The sequence below is a fragment of the Rhinoderma darwinii genome, chromosome 5 (genome assembly GCF_050947455.1).
Source record: "Rhinoderma darwinii isolate aRhiDar2 chromosome 5, aRhiDar2.hap1, whole genome shotgun sequence".
In the NCBI taxonomy this organism is placed as follows: domain Eukaryota; kingdom Metazoa; phylum Chordata; class Amphibia; order Anura; family Rhinodermatidae; genus Rhinoderma; species Rhinoderma darwinii.
In genome coordinates, this window is record NC_134691.1 from 249,302,695 (window position 1) to 249,314,604 (window position 11,910).

Genomic DNA, 11,910 nt, shown 5'->3' on the forward strand with positions numbered 1-11,910 from the left:
GATAAGACGTGTTTACAAACGTTTAAGAATTTGATATTGAAGACTCATGTTTGTTTGTTTGTATACATCTAATAGATATCCCTTTAATTGACAGCTCTTACTCTAATATCCAGTTGGATGATCCTATAATCCTAAAGACTATCATACTTGATATTGATATTCATTCAATGTTGAACACATTTGAATTTATTGATTATCTGCTTTATGTATGCATTTTATGTAGAAGTTATGCAGAAATTCTGAAGTCTAAAGGGATCACAAATAATCTAGCACTATTGCATGACTGTGGTCATTAAGAGAAGTAAACATACCCTATTTTATTTCATACCAATAAGCAATGAAAATATTAAAACAATAAAAGACTATCACACCAACACTTAAAACAAAGACATATGTCCAAATGACCACATTCACTTCTAACAACTAAATCACAACTAAAGTTTTTCTTTTCAAATGAAACATGTCTCATGTTGAGTTTTATTACGAACTAATTTGGTTGAGTTTATTTTCACTTCAGATTTTAAAAAAAATTTTAACGTTAAGAAATTAAGGAACAGTTTTATCTTATAAAACACAAACATTCGTAATTTTCTATAAATTAAAAAGGCCAAAAAGACTAAATATATACTGTAACTATATACATATCTTAAAGGAAACTAGAGCCTCAACTTAAAGCTCTTTTTTTTTTTTTAACAAAATACCAAATATGTACACACCGACCGTGTCAATTTCTGAGAAACGTGGCTTCTACAATACTGATCAAGGACACGGTGTACATACCAAAACCTGCAGTGGTATAGACCACCTTTGAGGTCGATTAAAATTAAATTAACATAAGGGGAAAAAAAAAAAAAAAAGACACACAAAAGGTTCATATGATGCCATGTGACTAACATTTTCACATATAAAACTATTACATCTGAAAATTGCTTACAAATTATATACTTGCAGCATAAACAAAGAATTACAAACCTATTTTGTATTCAGATTTCTAAAAGTAAAACCAATTCTATGGAACAGTAAAAAAATTAGGCTTTAAATACAAGCCTAACCCATGCCGAGTAGTAACAAGTCTTGGAATCTGAAACCCATGTAAAACATACGCTGGTGATAACAGAACAACTTGTTCTTCATTGCTGGTGGCCTTCCTGATCGTTTACCAGACTTCCAAAACATTTTACATTGTTATCGGATGCAATAAAAAAATAAATCTGATAAAAGATTTTTTTCCCAAAATTAAAAAGGTGCAGATCTGTGTCCTTGAGCAACAGTTGTGTTTTAGTCTACCCGGAAAAGCTTAGGATTTTAGGGGTTAGCTAAAATACCGCCCTTTTTTACCAGTATATGTTGTTTGCTCATTGCTCTTTTGTTGGTCTATGTCAGCTAGTGATAATGGCTTTAGGTTAGCCCAGGGGTCCTCAATCATTGAAGGTCTGTAATAGTTTTCCACATCAGACACTCTTTTCTCTCTGCCATGCGGTGTACCATATGGTGAAGATGTCCTGGGTGAACCCTTCAAAAAAAAATCATCAGGTAAAGAAATATTCAATATATGTTCTCCAGTGTTAGAGCACAACTAACCATAAATACTTGTATCATCATACTTCATATTTATTAATGGATATCAAATTTTACTAAAGTGAAAAAATAAAAAATTTCTATAATTTATAGTAAAAAAGCCATTTTGCAAAGTAGTGTTAAGCTCCCCAAAATAGGTCTATAGTTAAGCCTTCTTTATATTGGCACTTTCTTACTAAAGACATCATTTGAAGTGTATTGAACGTATTCTCTTGGAAAGGAAAATGTACCCCATTTTTTATTTGTATACTTGCATTACACAACAGAAAGGCGTGTACTGCAAAAGTACTGCTAGACTGATGAATAACAGAGTTCTAGTTGCATCACCTGTGCACTGACAACCACTGACCTCACTTAAAAAAAATAAAAAATTGTGATAGATGCGGTCAAAAAAACAAAAAACACCCGATCATGAAGAAACTCAAACACTGAAGCAAACTGATGAATGTTGGCATCCGCTTGAGTCCCTTATGCTAACTTCACATCTGCGTTGAAGGCCCAATTAGGAGCCTATGTAACAGGTGGTCAAAAATTACTGGAAAAAAAACAAAAGCGCAAAGAATGCCATTTTTCAGGTAAAACTATGGACAGAATGATGAAAACCCATTTAAAAGGGTTTTACTATAAAGACATTTTTGACATATCCATAGGATATCATAAATGTCAAATAGGTGAGGCTCCCAGAGGTGGGACACACATCTATCTCTAGAACGGGGCCCCCTAAACCCGTTCTAACGCTCTGCTCCGGCTGACTCGTGTGATTCCAGACCATGAGGAAGAAAAAAGCGTAGCTCGCTGAGCTACGCTGTTTCCGTAAGTCCCATAGAACTGAATGATATTTATGGGAACAGTGTAGCTACTCTGTTTTCTTCTTATTATTCTCTGTATTCTTATTTTTTCCCACTAATACAAACAGTAAAAGAAAGAACACCGGTATGTCCCTAATCTGTTACCCCATAGCCACCTAGAGGTGTCAGTTGTTTAGTAGCATAAAAACTACAGACAAACTCCCTTTAAAGAAGTGAAAGTTCCATATTAAGACTGACCTGCTGTAAATGTGTCAAAATTTATTTTCAGACATTAATTTACGGCTGTGACTAACAACCACGGCCCTAAATAGCCCCCCTTTCGAAAACAAAATGAGCAAGTCTATTTACTGAGGGTTTTGTGCACCCTTGACTCGTTTCACGTGTATTACTGCTCCACGTATGAACGGTCTATTTTGAACCAAGAAGGCTTTAAGAAAGTCTTGACAACAGGAAAGCCTAACCTCAATTAGACCGGTCAAGTCTTTTGAACGAACAGCTACTGCATATTCGGCTGCACTTTGACAGTCATAATACATGTCCTTACGAGAGTCGTACATTTAGTTCCAAGTACCTCATTGCTCCATGCAAAGTAAATGGAGCAAATAAGTGCCGATCGACAAGGCATTATAGTCAATCGGCACACGTTACCGAGTAGTGATCTACACGTGTAAAAGGGCCCTTACAGTGGGAGAGTAGGTGATGACCATCAAATGTCTATGACTGACATGAGTCTGAATGACTGCTGGCATGCCAGACTAGCGCTGCACAAACATTTTAAAATGTCCTAATTAGTTACAGATTTCAAGCTAAAGAGATACGCTCCTCCGCTAAATTAAACGTTACTAAATTATATGCACGACAGGGCAGGGAAAACCCCATGAGGCAATGTGACTAGAAATTTACAGTTCGTGCCAAACTTTCTTGGTTATTTTCTATTGAGGACTAAAGAAATAATTTCACAGTACTAAAATGAAAAAAATAAAAACGGTCTTAAGTTATCCAACCAGCCCCCAAACTTTATCCCCTTCCCGCTGTGGCCAATTTTGACCTTCCCGACAGCCTTATTTTTCTAACCTGACGTCTGTCACTTTATGTGGCAAACACCTGGGAATGCTGTTACCTATCCAAGCGATTCTGAGATTGTTTTCTCGTGACATATTGGACTTTAGGTTAGTTTTTGAACGTCCTTTAATTTTTCTAGGACGTTACAAGGCTTAGAACTTCAGCAGCAATTTCTCACATTTTCAAGAAAATGTCAAAAGGCTATTTTTTCATGGACCAGTTCAGTTCGAAAGTGGTTTTAGAGGCTCTGTCACCACATTATAAATGCACTATCTTGTACATAATGTGATCGGCGCTGTAATGTAGATTACAGAAATGTTTTTTATTTAGAAAAACGATCATTTTTGACGGAGTTATGACCTATTTTAGCTTTATCGCTATGTGCAGCCACATACACACATTAACATTACTCAAGTGTCCTGACAGCGAATATACATTACCTCCAGCCAAGACGTGATGTCTATTCAGAATCCTGACACTTCGCTAAAGTTTGTGTGAGATTTACAGCAAGGCAAGCGTAATTTCTCGAGATTACGCTGTAAACTGACATTTAAAACGAGATTACGCTTGCCTTGCTGTAAATCTCACATTTAGATTACATGCAGATTTTGCTGGATTGGTTCCTTGGCACAATGTTGCATTTGCAAAGCCCCTGAGGTACCAATACAGTGGAAACTACCCAAAAGTGACTATTTTAGAAACGACACCACTTGAGGAATTAATCTAGGGGTGTAGTGACCATTTTGACCCCACTGGTGTTTCATAGTTTTTATTAGACTTGGTCAGTGAAAATAAAAAAACTGTTATTTTTTTTCAATAAAATGTAGGTTTAGCTAAAAAAAAAAAATATTTTCTTAAATAAGGGAAAAAAAGAACTTCAACATTTGTAAAGCAAGTTCCCCAGAGTAAGGAAATACCTCATATGTGGTCATAAACTGCTGTTTGGGCACACGGCAGAACTTAGAAGGGAATGCGCGCTATTTGGCTTTTGGAGTGCAGGACGATTGACAGGGCTCAGGAGTGACAGCGTACCATGCGAAGTTGAGGCCTAATATGGCGGCTTACGAAGTATTGGTTCACAATTGCAGAAGCTCTGATGTGAAATAAACCCTGAGAAGTTACCCCATTTTGGAAACTACACCCCTCAAGGCATTTATTAAAGGGGGTAGGTAGTGAGCATTTTCACCCCACAGGTCTTTTCCATAAATTAATGCGCTGCAGATGGTGCAAAATAAAAATAGCAATTTTCCCTAGATATACCATTTCAGTGGCAAATATGTCGTGCCCAGCTTGTGCCACAAGACACACCTTGATAAATTGCCCCGTGAAACAGAAGAACTGTTCCCCTCGGGCTGCACTACTGTATATTTTTTCTTTCCTGACTTATTGGAGCCTTAACTTATTTTATTTTTTCATCGACTTAGTGGTTTGAGGGCTGTTGGGGTACATGCGACTTTTATCACTTTTTATCCTTTTTTTTGGGAGGCAAGGTGATCAAAAAAACAGCAATTCTGGCATAGTTGTTTTTTTTTATACAGCGTTCACCACGCATCATAAATTACATGTTAACTTTATTCTGAGGGTCAGTACGATTCCGGCGATACCAAATTTATAGTACTTTGTTTCACAACTTTTTGCACAATAAAATTACTTTTGTAAAATGTACAGATTTTTCCTGTCGCCATGCTGTGAGAACCAGAACTTTTACATTTTTTTTGTTGACTAAGCAGTATGAGGGCTTGTTTATTGAGACACGAGCTATAGTTTTTATAAGTACCATTATTGGAAACGTACGACTTTTTAATCACTTTTTATTTCAACTTTTGTAAGACAAAAAAAGTGATCACAAAACAGCAATTCTGGCAAAGTTTTTTTGGTAGTTTTTTTTACGCCATTCACTGCGCGGGATAAACAACAATATTTTTATAGTACAGGTCGTTACGGACATGGTGATCCCAAATACGTAGGTTTTGTTTATTTGTTTCAATAATAAAATAAGGGAAAACGCGCAATTGTGTTTTGTTTTATTACTTGAAAATTTTATTTTATTTTTTACAACTTTTATTGTCGGGTAGAGGTTAAAGCAATGTGTAGACCCCCACCATTGTAAATTTAGCCATAGTCAACACATTGCTTGCAACTTTTTTTTCCCAAATTGTCGCACTGCTACTGTATTTCATATATAACAAAGGGGGTGGTCTCATCCTCCCAACCCATTTTGCAAATTAGGAAAGCCCCAGAGCAGGGAGAAGGAGTGGGGTTGATGAGCTACGATCTGCCACACATTTTCCCCTCTATGTTATCCATAGCGAGACAGCTTCGTTAACGTCTTAACGACCCATGGCGAAATGGTACGTCATGGTCGAGTTCTAATTCCCGCACAGTGACGTACATTTTATGATAATCACATGGGTGCTGTCAATGCACCGTACACGCAGCACCTGAGTATTGTCATTTAGTCCTGATCAGCTCCGCATGTATGGATGCTTTAAGCTCTTGTGGGCAGGGTCCTCAATCCTCCTGTTTGAATAGTAAATTAATTTTGTCACTCTGTAATGTCTGATATTGCCGGTTTATGTTCTTTCTAAATTGTAAAGTGCTGCGTAATATGTTGGCGCTATATAAAAGATAATTAAATTATTATTATTATGTATGTAGCCGAAAGGTCCAATCACGAGCAGCCAATGGTTAATTCCTTCTCTGCTGCTGATTATAAGTATGAAGTCTAGTTACTATAAACAGAAATTATTGCACTTTTCTCCTGGGCCTTATTCTCACGACAACGAAAAACAAATGTCCATTAAAAACTGATCAACTGTCAGTTTTTCATGGCCATTTTGCATCAGTGGGTCTCTAAATTTTCATTCATTTCCAGTCCATCTGTCTGTCCATTTTTAATGGCTGTTTGACATCCGTTTTGCATCAGTTTTTCATGGCGGTTAAAAAAAAACTGACGCATTTCATTGGTCAGGCTTTTTTTATCCCAGCCCCCTGAAAACACCCAAAGGAAGGTCACATGTTCACCTAGACACGATTTATAGCCTCCCTGCATACGACGCCACACAGCCCCGATGTATATGATGCCAGACAGCCCCCCTGTATATGCCAGACAGCCTGACATGGATGCCCTACATACTCACTGATGCAGAGTTTTCTTCTTCAGGTAAGGCCTCGTCTTCACGGAATCTGCGGCGACACGATGACACTCACCGATGCAGCGAGTCTTCACGTCTGGTCTCTCGTCTTCACGGGATCTGCGAAGGCGGCGCGATGAAGTTATCGCGTCGCCTTCGCAGGACCCGTGAAAACGAGACCACACCTGAAGAGGTCATCGCTGTATCGGTGAGTATGTCATTGAGCCGTCGATAGCCAGCAAGGGAACTAGTATTTCCCTTGCCAATCCCCATGTCACAGATCAGTTTTTAACGGTTGTTACATGTATTGACAGCCGTTAAAAACGGATCCATTGACTTCTATGGGGGACGTCAGGCCGTGAAAACGGGCAAAAATAGGACACATCCTATTTTTTTACGGCCTTGATTCACGGGCCGTTAAAAAAACGGCCGTGTGAATACACCCATAGAACATCATTGTTCTGAAAAGGGCCGTCACACAGCCGTTTTTTTACTGTTGTGTGAATAGGGCCTTTTCAGTTTTACGGTCAGTTTTTCATGGACGTTTTGCACCAGTGTGTCTCTAAATTTTCATCCATTTCCAGTCAGTCTGTCTGTTTTTAATGGCCTTTAAAAAAAAACTGATGATTTTCATTTGTCAGGCTTTTTTTGTCCCAACCCACTGAAAACACCCAAAAGGTGGTCACACGTTCACCTAGACACTATTTACAACCTCCCTGTTTATGATGCCACACAGACCCCCGATGCACATGATGCCACACAGACCCCCGATGCACATGATGCCACACAGACCAACACGAATGCCCTACATACTCACTGATGCAGCGCTGTCTTCTTCTCGTGTGGTTGCTAGTCTCACAGGATCTGCGAAGGTGATGCGCTGACATCATCGCATCGCCTTCACAGAACCCATGAGACTAGCGACCACACCAGAAGAAGACAGCGCTGTATCGGCGAGTATGTCATCACACCGCCAATAGCCAGCAAGGGAACTGGTAGTTCCCTTGCAAATCCCCATGTTACAGATCCATTTTTAATGGTTGTTACATGTATTGACAGCTGTTAAAACGGATCCATTGACTTCTATAGGGGCCATCAGGCAGCTAAAACGGCCAAAAATAGAACATGTCCTATTTTTTGACGTCCATTATTGACTGGCCGTTAAAAAAAAACAAAAAAAAAAAACGGCCGGGCGAATACACCCATAGAACATCATTGTACTGAAAACATCCGTTAAAAGAATGGGCATTTTTCACTACCGTGTGAATAAGGCCTTAAGGTCCTTTTGCACGGCCCGATATAGGCCATGAAAACGAGCGCCGATTTACAGGACAGTTCGACGATGGGTTGCTCCTTTCACAACTAGCAATAATTGCGTTATGATATGGGGACGAGTGATCGTTACTACAATCGTTTGTTCTCATACATTTCCATCACGTCAGCAGCACATCTCTTTGTTCACACAGGGAGACGTGCTACTGACTAGCGAACATTTTATTATCTGCATAAATGAGCCGAAGAATGAGCATTTGCTCGTTCATTGACTGATCGTTTACACAGGATAATGATCGGGAACGCTCGCTTGCCCAATCATTGGCACCTGTAAAAGGAGTATTAGCCTTTTAACAGGGACTGGCAAACCAAAAGCAAAGTAATTTTTCAAGTATATTGCAGGCCGACTATGCTTGGTTCGTGTCAGGTTCAGGTGAACATTCACCAAATTTCGTGGTACTCAAAATAAAACTTTCTGCTGCATCAGTGTGCTCTCCTTTCCTTCCTATATAATACAGACATCCTATACATCTTGCAGCTTGATCCAGGAAGCAGCTAGATTTTAGCAAAAAATATTACGAACTAAGCAGTCTCATCCTTTAGAAACCTCTACATGTGCAGTTTTAAAGCAATAAATATCTAGATAGAACACTAAAAAGCTGTACCATGCACCTCAAAAGGGGTCATTTGCCTTTGCCTACATTTCCAGAGATGGTGTTTGTTAACATTTCCCTATATACAGACACAAGATCTGTGTATACACTCCACACCCCCTCAACAAGGCATACATATTTTGGAGGTGAAACCCCAGTCATGAGCAGATTTTGCCAGGGAATAATGCACACAGTCAAACACTTCCACAGCAAAATGGAGTGCAACTCGGCACCCCTTAAATGGCTGGGGGTACCATGTGAATCATGGGGTCACTGAATATTACAGAGCTGATCTGCATATGGAAAGGAGTATAATTGATGGTACAATTCCTTTAAAGAGGCTGTCACCACATAAGTGTACATAATGTGATCGGCGCTGTAATGTAGATTACAGCAGTGTTTTTCATTTAGAAAAACGATCATTTTTGACTGAGTTACAACCTATTTTTGCTTTATGCTAATGACTTTCTTAATGGACAACTGGGCGTGTTTGACTTTTTGACCAAGTGAGTGTTGTGGAGAGAAGTGTTTGATGCTGACCAATCAGCGTCATACACTTCTCTCCATTCATTTACACAGCATAGTGATCTAGCTAGATCACTATGTGCAGTCACTTACTCACATATTAAAGAGGCTCTGTCACCAGATTTTGCAACCCCTATCTCCTATTGCAGCAGTTCGGCGCTGCAATGTAGATAAGAGTAACGTTTTTTTTAAACGAGCATTTTTGGCCAAGTTATGACTATTTTTATATTTATGTAAATAAGGCTTTCTAAAGTACAACTGGGCGTGTTTATTTATTTTACTAGCTGGGCGTTGTGAATAGAAGTATCATCCACATCATTCTCTTCACAACACCCAGCTTCTGGCAGTGCAGACACACAACGTGTTCGAGAGATCACGCTGTGACGTCACTCACTTCCTGCCCCAGGTCCTGCATCATGTCGGACGAGCGAGGACACATCGGCACCAGAGGCTACAGTTGATTCTGCATCAGCGTTTGCAGGCAAGTAGCTACATCGACTTACCTGCAAACGCCGATGCTGCTGCAGAATCAAATGTAGCCTCTGGTGCCGATGTGTCCTCGCTCGTCCGACACGATGCAGGACCTGGGGCAGGAAGTGAGTGACGTCACAGCGTGATCTCTCGAACACGCTGTGTGCCTGCACTGCCAGAAGCTGGGTGGTAACGAAGAGAAGTGGATGATGCTGATTCGTCAGCATCATACACTTCTATTCACAACGCCCAGCTAGTAAAAGAAGTAAACACGCCCAGATGTTACACACACAATACACACCCAGTTGTACTTTAGAAAGCCTCATTTACATAAATATAAAAATGGTCATAACTTGGCCAAAAATGCTCGTTTAAAAAAACAAAAACAAAAAACTTTACTCTTATCTCCATTGCAGCGCCGATCTGCTGCAATAGGAGTTGCAAAATCTGGTGACAGAGCCTCTTTAACGTTACTAAAGCGTCCCGACAGTGAATAGACATCACTTCCAGCCAGGACACTTCCTGACACTTCGGTAACGTTTGTGTGATCGTTTTTCTAAATAAAAACACTCCTGAAATCTATATTACAGCGTCGATCACATTATGTACAAGATAGGCCACTTATAATGTGGTGACAAAGCCTCACGTCCTGGTGAGGGGGGTGTAGTATGTAGTGGGCTCATGGGCTAAACCCACTCCATGTGTCAGATGTGTGTTACAGCCGACACCTCACACTACAACTTCTCCCGCAAAAAAATAAGTATTCACACTGCTACTTTGACATAAAAAAATTATGGCTCTTGGAAGGAGGAAGGGGGGGTGAAAAATGGCTTGGACTTTAAGGGGTTAAAGAAACGTAATGTAGAGCCATGTTTGAACCCAACTATATGGGACATTCTCCCTAGTATAAGGATATATATAGTTGTACCAAAACAAGACATATCCTAGTATACCTTTGCATGGTAGCAGTGAAAGATAAAGTAACCCTTTAAGGCTCTGTTCACATCTGCATTCTGGTTTTCTTTTCTACTCCGTCAATGACGGAATCTACAACGGAGCAGATGTGAACAGAGCCTATGCTATATTTGTGAACACTTTAATAACCCGAGTTTCCAGATAAATAAATTGATGCATTGATGCATTAAAGCTACAGTATAAGAGATACCTCACAGTTTTCGGGGAAGTTAATATAGGGAAGACTTTCTCTAATAAACACAAAGGACAGTACGAGGCACATGCTGCTATAGGAGGCTTGGAGTCTGCCTTCTCTCCCTATTACCTGGTAGTTCATGGTTTGCCTGGGAGAAGAGTAGCCGCGACCGTGATGTTGCTGGTAATGGTGCATGTTTCCTCCGGGAGACTTGCTGTAAGGAGACGTGTCAAACCGAGGACTAGGCCGCCGAGGTGGAGTGTTACCTGGGGAATGGCCGCTGTACCTGCCCCCGTAAGGACTTTGAGAGGGCGACCACTGTCCTCCCCCGCTGCCGTAAGGCCTCTGAGGCCTGTGTCCATAGGTGGGTGTGTGCGGATTGCCATAACCCCAGGCAGGCAACGGTGGAGGAAGCATAGGGCCACCGGGGCCTGGAAACGGCGGTGGGCTTTGGAAAGACCCCGGGCTTCCTTCACCGCCGCCTGGTCCGGAAGGATTCGGAGACCTAAAATTCTGTCTGGACATCGTTAAAAACAATTGGCCGCGGTCAAATCTACCGCGACTTCCAATAGGGCGGTACTGCGTTCTCACTCACACTCGGCGTACCTACAAGAGCGGAACTTGCGGCTTGTGCAACACCCGTGCTTCCGGCCTACTAGCGACAAAGAATCAGGGTTCCGGGTTAGAGAGTGTCTCTTCTCTTATCGACACCGCTCCCAGCAGGAAACCTCTCAGACCATAATCCCGCCTATTTGGTTAATAAAGATGACCATAGACAATAGAGAATTATTTGCCAGTTGTTAGTTCAGATTCTCCCGTTAAAGGTGCCCATTAGAGTTTGCCCTGACATTAGTTAGAAATCAGTTCTTATACTAAGATTTATCAAAACTGGTGTAAAGAAAATATAAAGTAGTTGCCCATAGCAACCAATCGGGTATAAGCTCATTTTTTTCAGAGGCCCTCTGGTTGCTATGGACAATTACTCTAAATTTATTTGGCACCAGTTTTAATAAATCCACTATCTACCGATTTAAGTCATTTAAAGCTAGGACTTCATGGCACTACAATGTCACCTGGAAGTTGTCGTAAAATTGAGTGACTACCATAAGCACGACTCCAGTGATTCTGTTTGGGAAATAAAATGTTGCAAGCTTTTTTTCATAGGAAAACACTGAAGTCTTTCAGTGCAGTGGGCCCCATGCACACGACAGCAAAAAACCTCCGTTTTTGCGGACCGCAATTGCGGTCCGCAAAAA

General features: G+C 40.5%; 1 protein-coding gene across 1 annotated transcript; it reads right to left on the reverse strand.

Annotated features, from left to right (window-relative positions):
• Window positions 1-215: 215 nt before the first annotated feature.
• MPLKIP (M-phase specific PLK1 interacting protein) lies at window positions 216-11,254 on the reverse strand. Its single transcript, XM_075828567.1, has 2 exons — window positions 10,784-11,254; window positions 216-1,513 (listed from the first exon to the last, which is right to left on the reverse strand). The coding sequence occupies exons 1-2, from the start codon at window positions 11,177-11,179 to the stop codon at window positions 1,313-1,315; spliced, it is 597 nt and encodes a 198-aa protein (XP_075684682.1). The 5' UTR covers window positions 11,180-11,254; the 3' UTR covers window positions 216-1,312.
• Between the last annotated feature and the right edge of the window lie 656 nt (window positions 11,255-11,910).

Bases quoted from the DNA above. Each gene is read 5' to 3' on its own strand.
- MPLKIP (XM_075828567.1), bottom strand. From the start codon at position 11,179: ATGTCCAGACAGAATTTTAGGTCTCCGAATCCTTCCGGACCAGGCGGC. The intron at 1,514-10,783 runs GTAATAGGGAGA...TTTTTTTTGAAG, and splicing joins GGCAAACCATGAACTACCAG to GGTTCACCCAGGACATCTTC.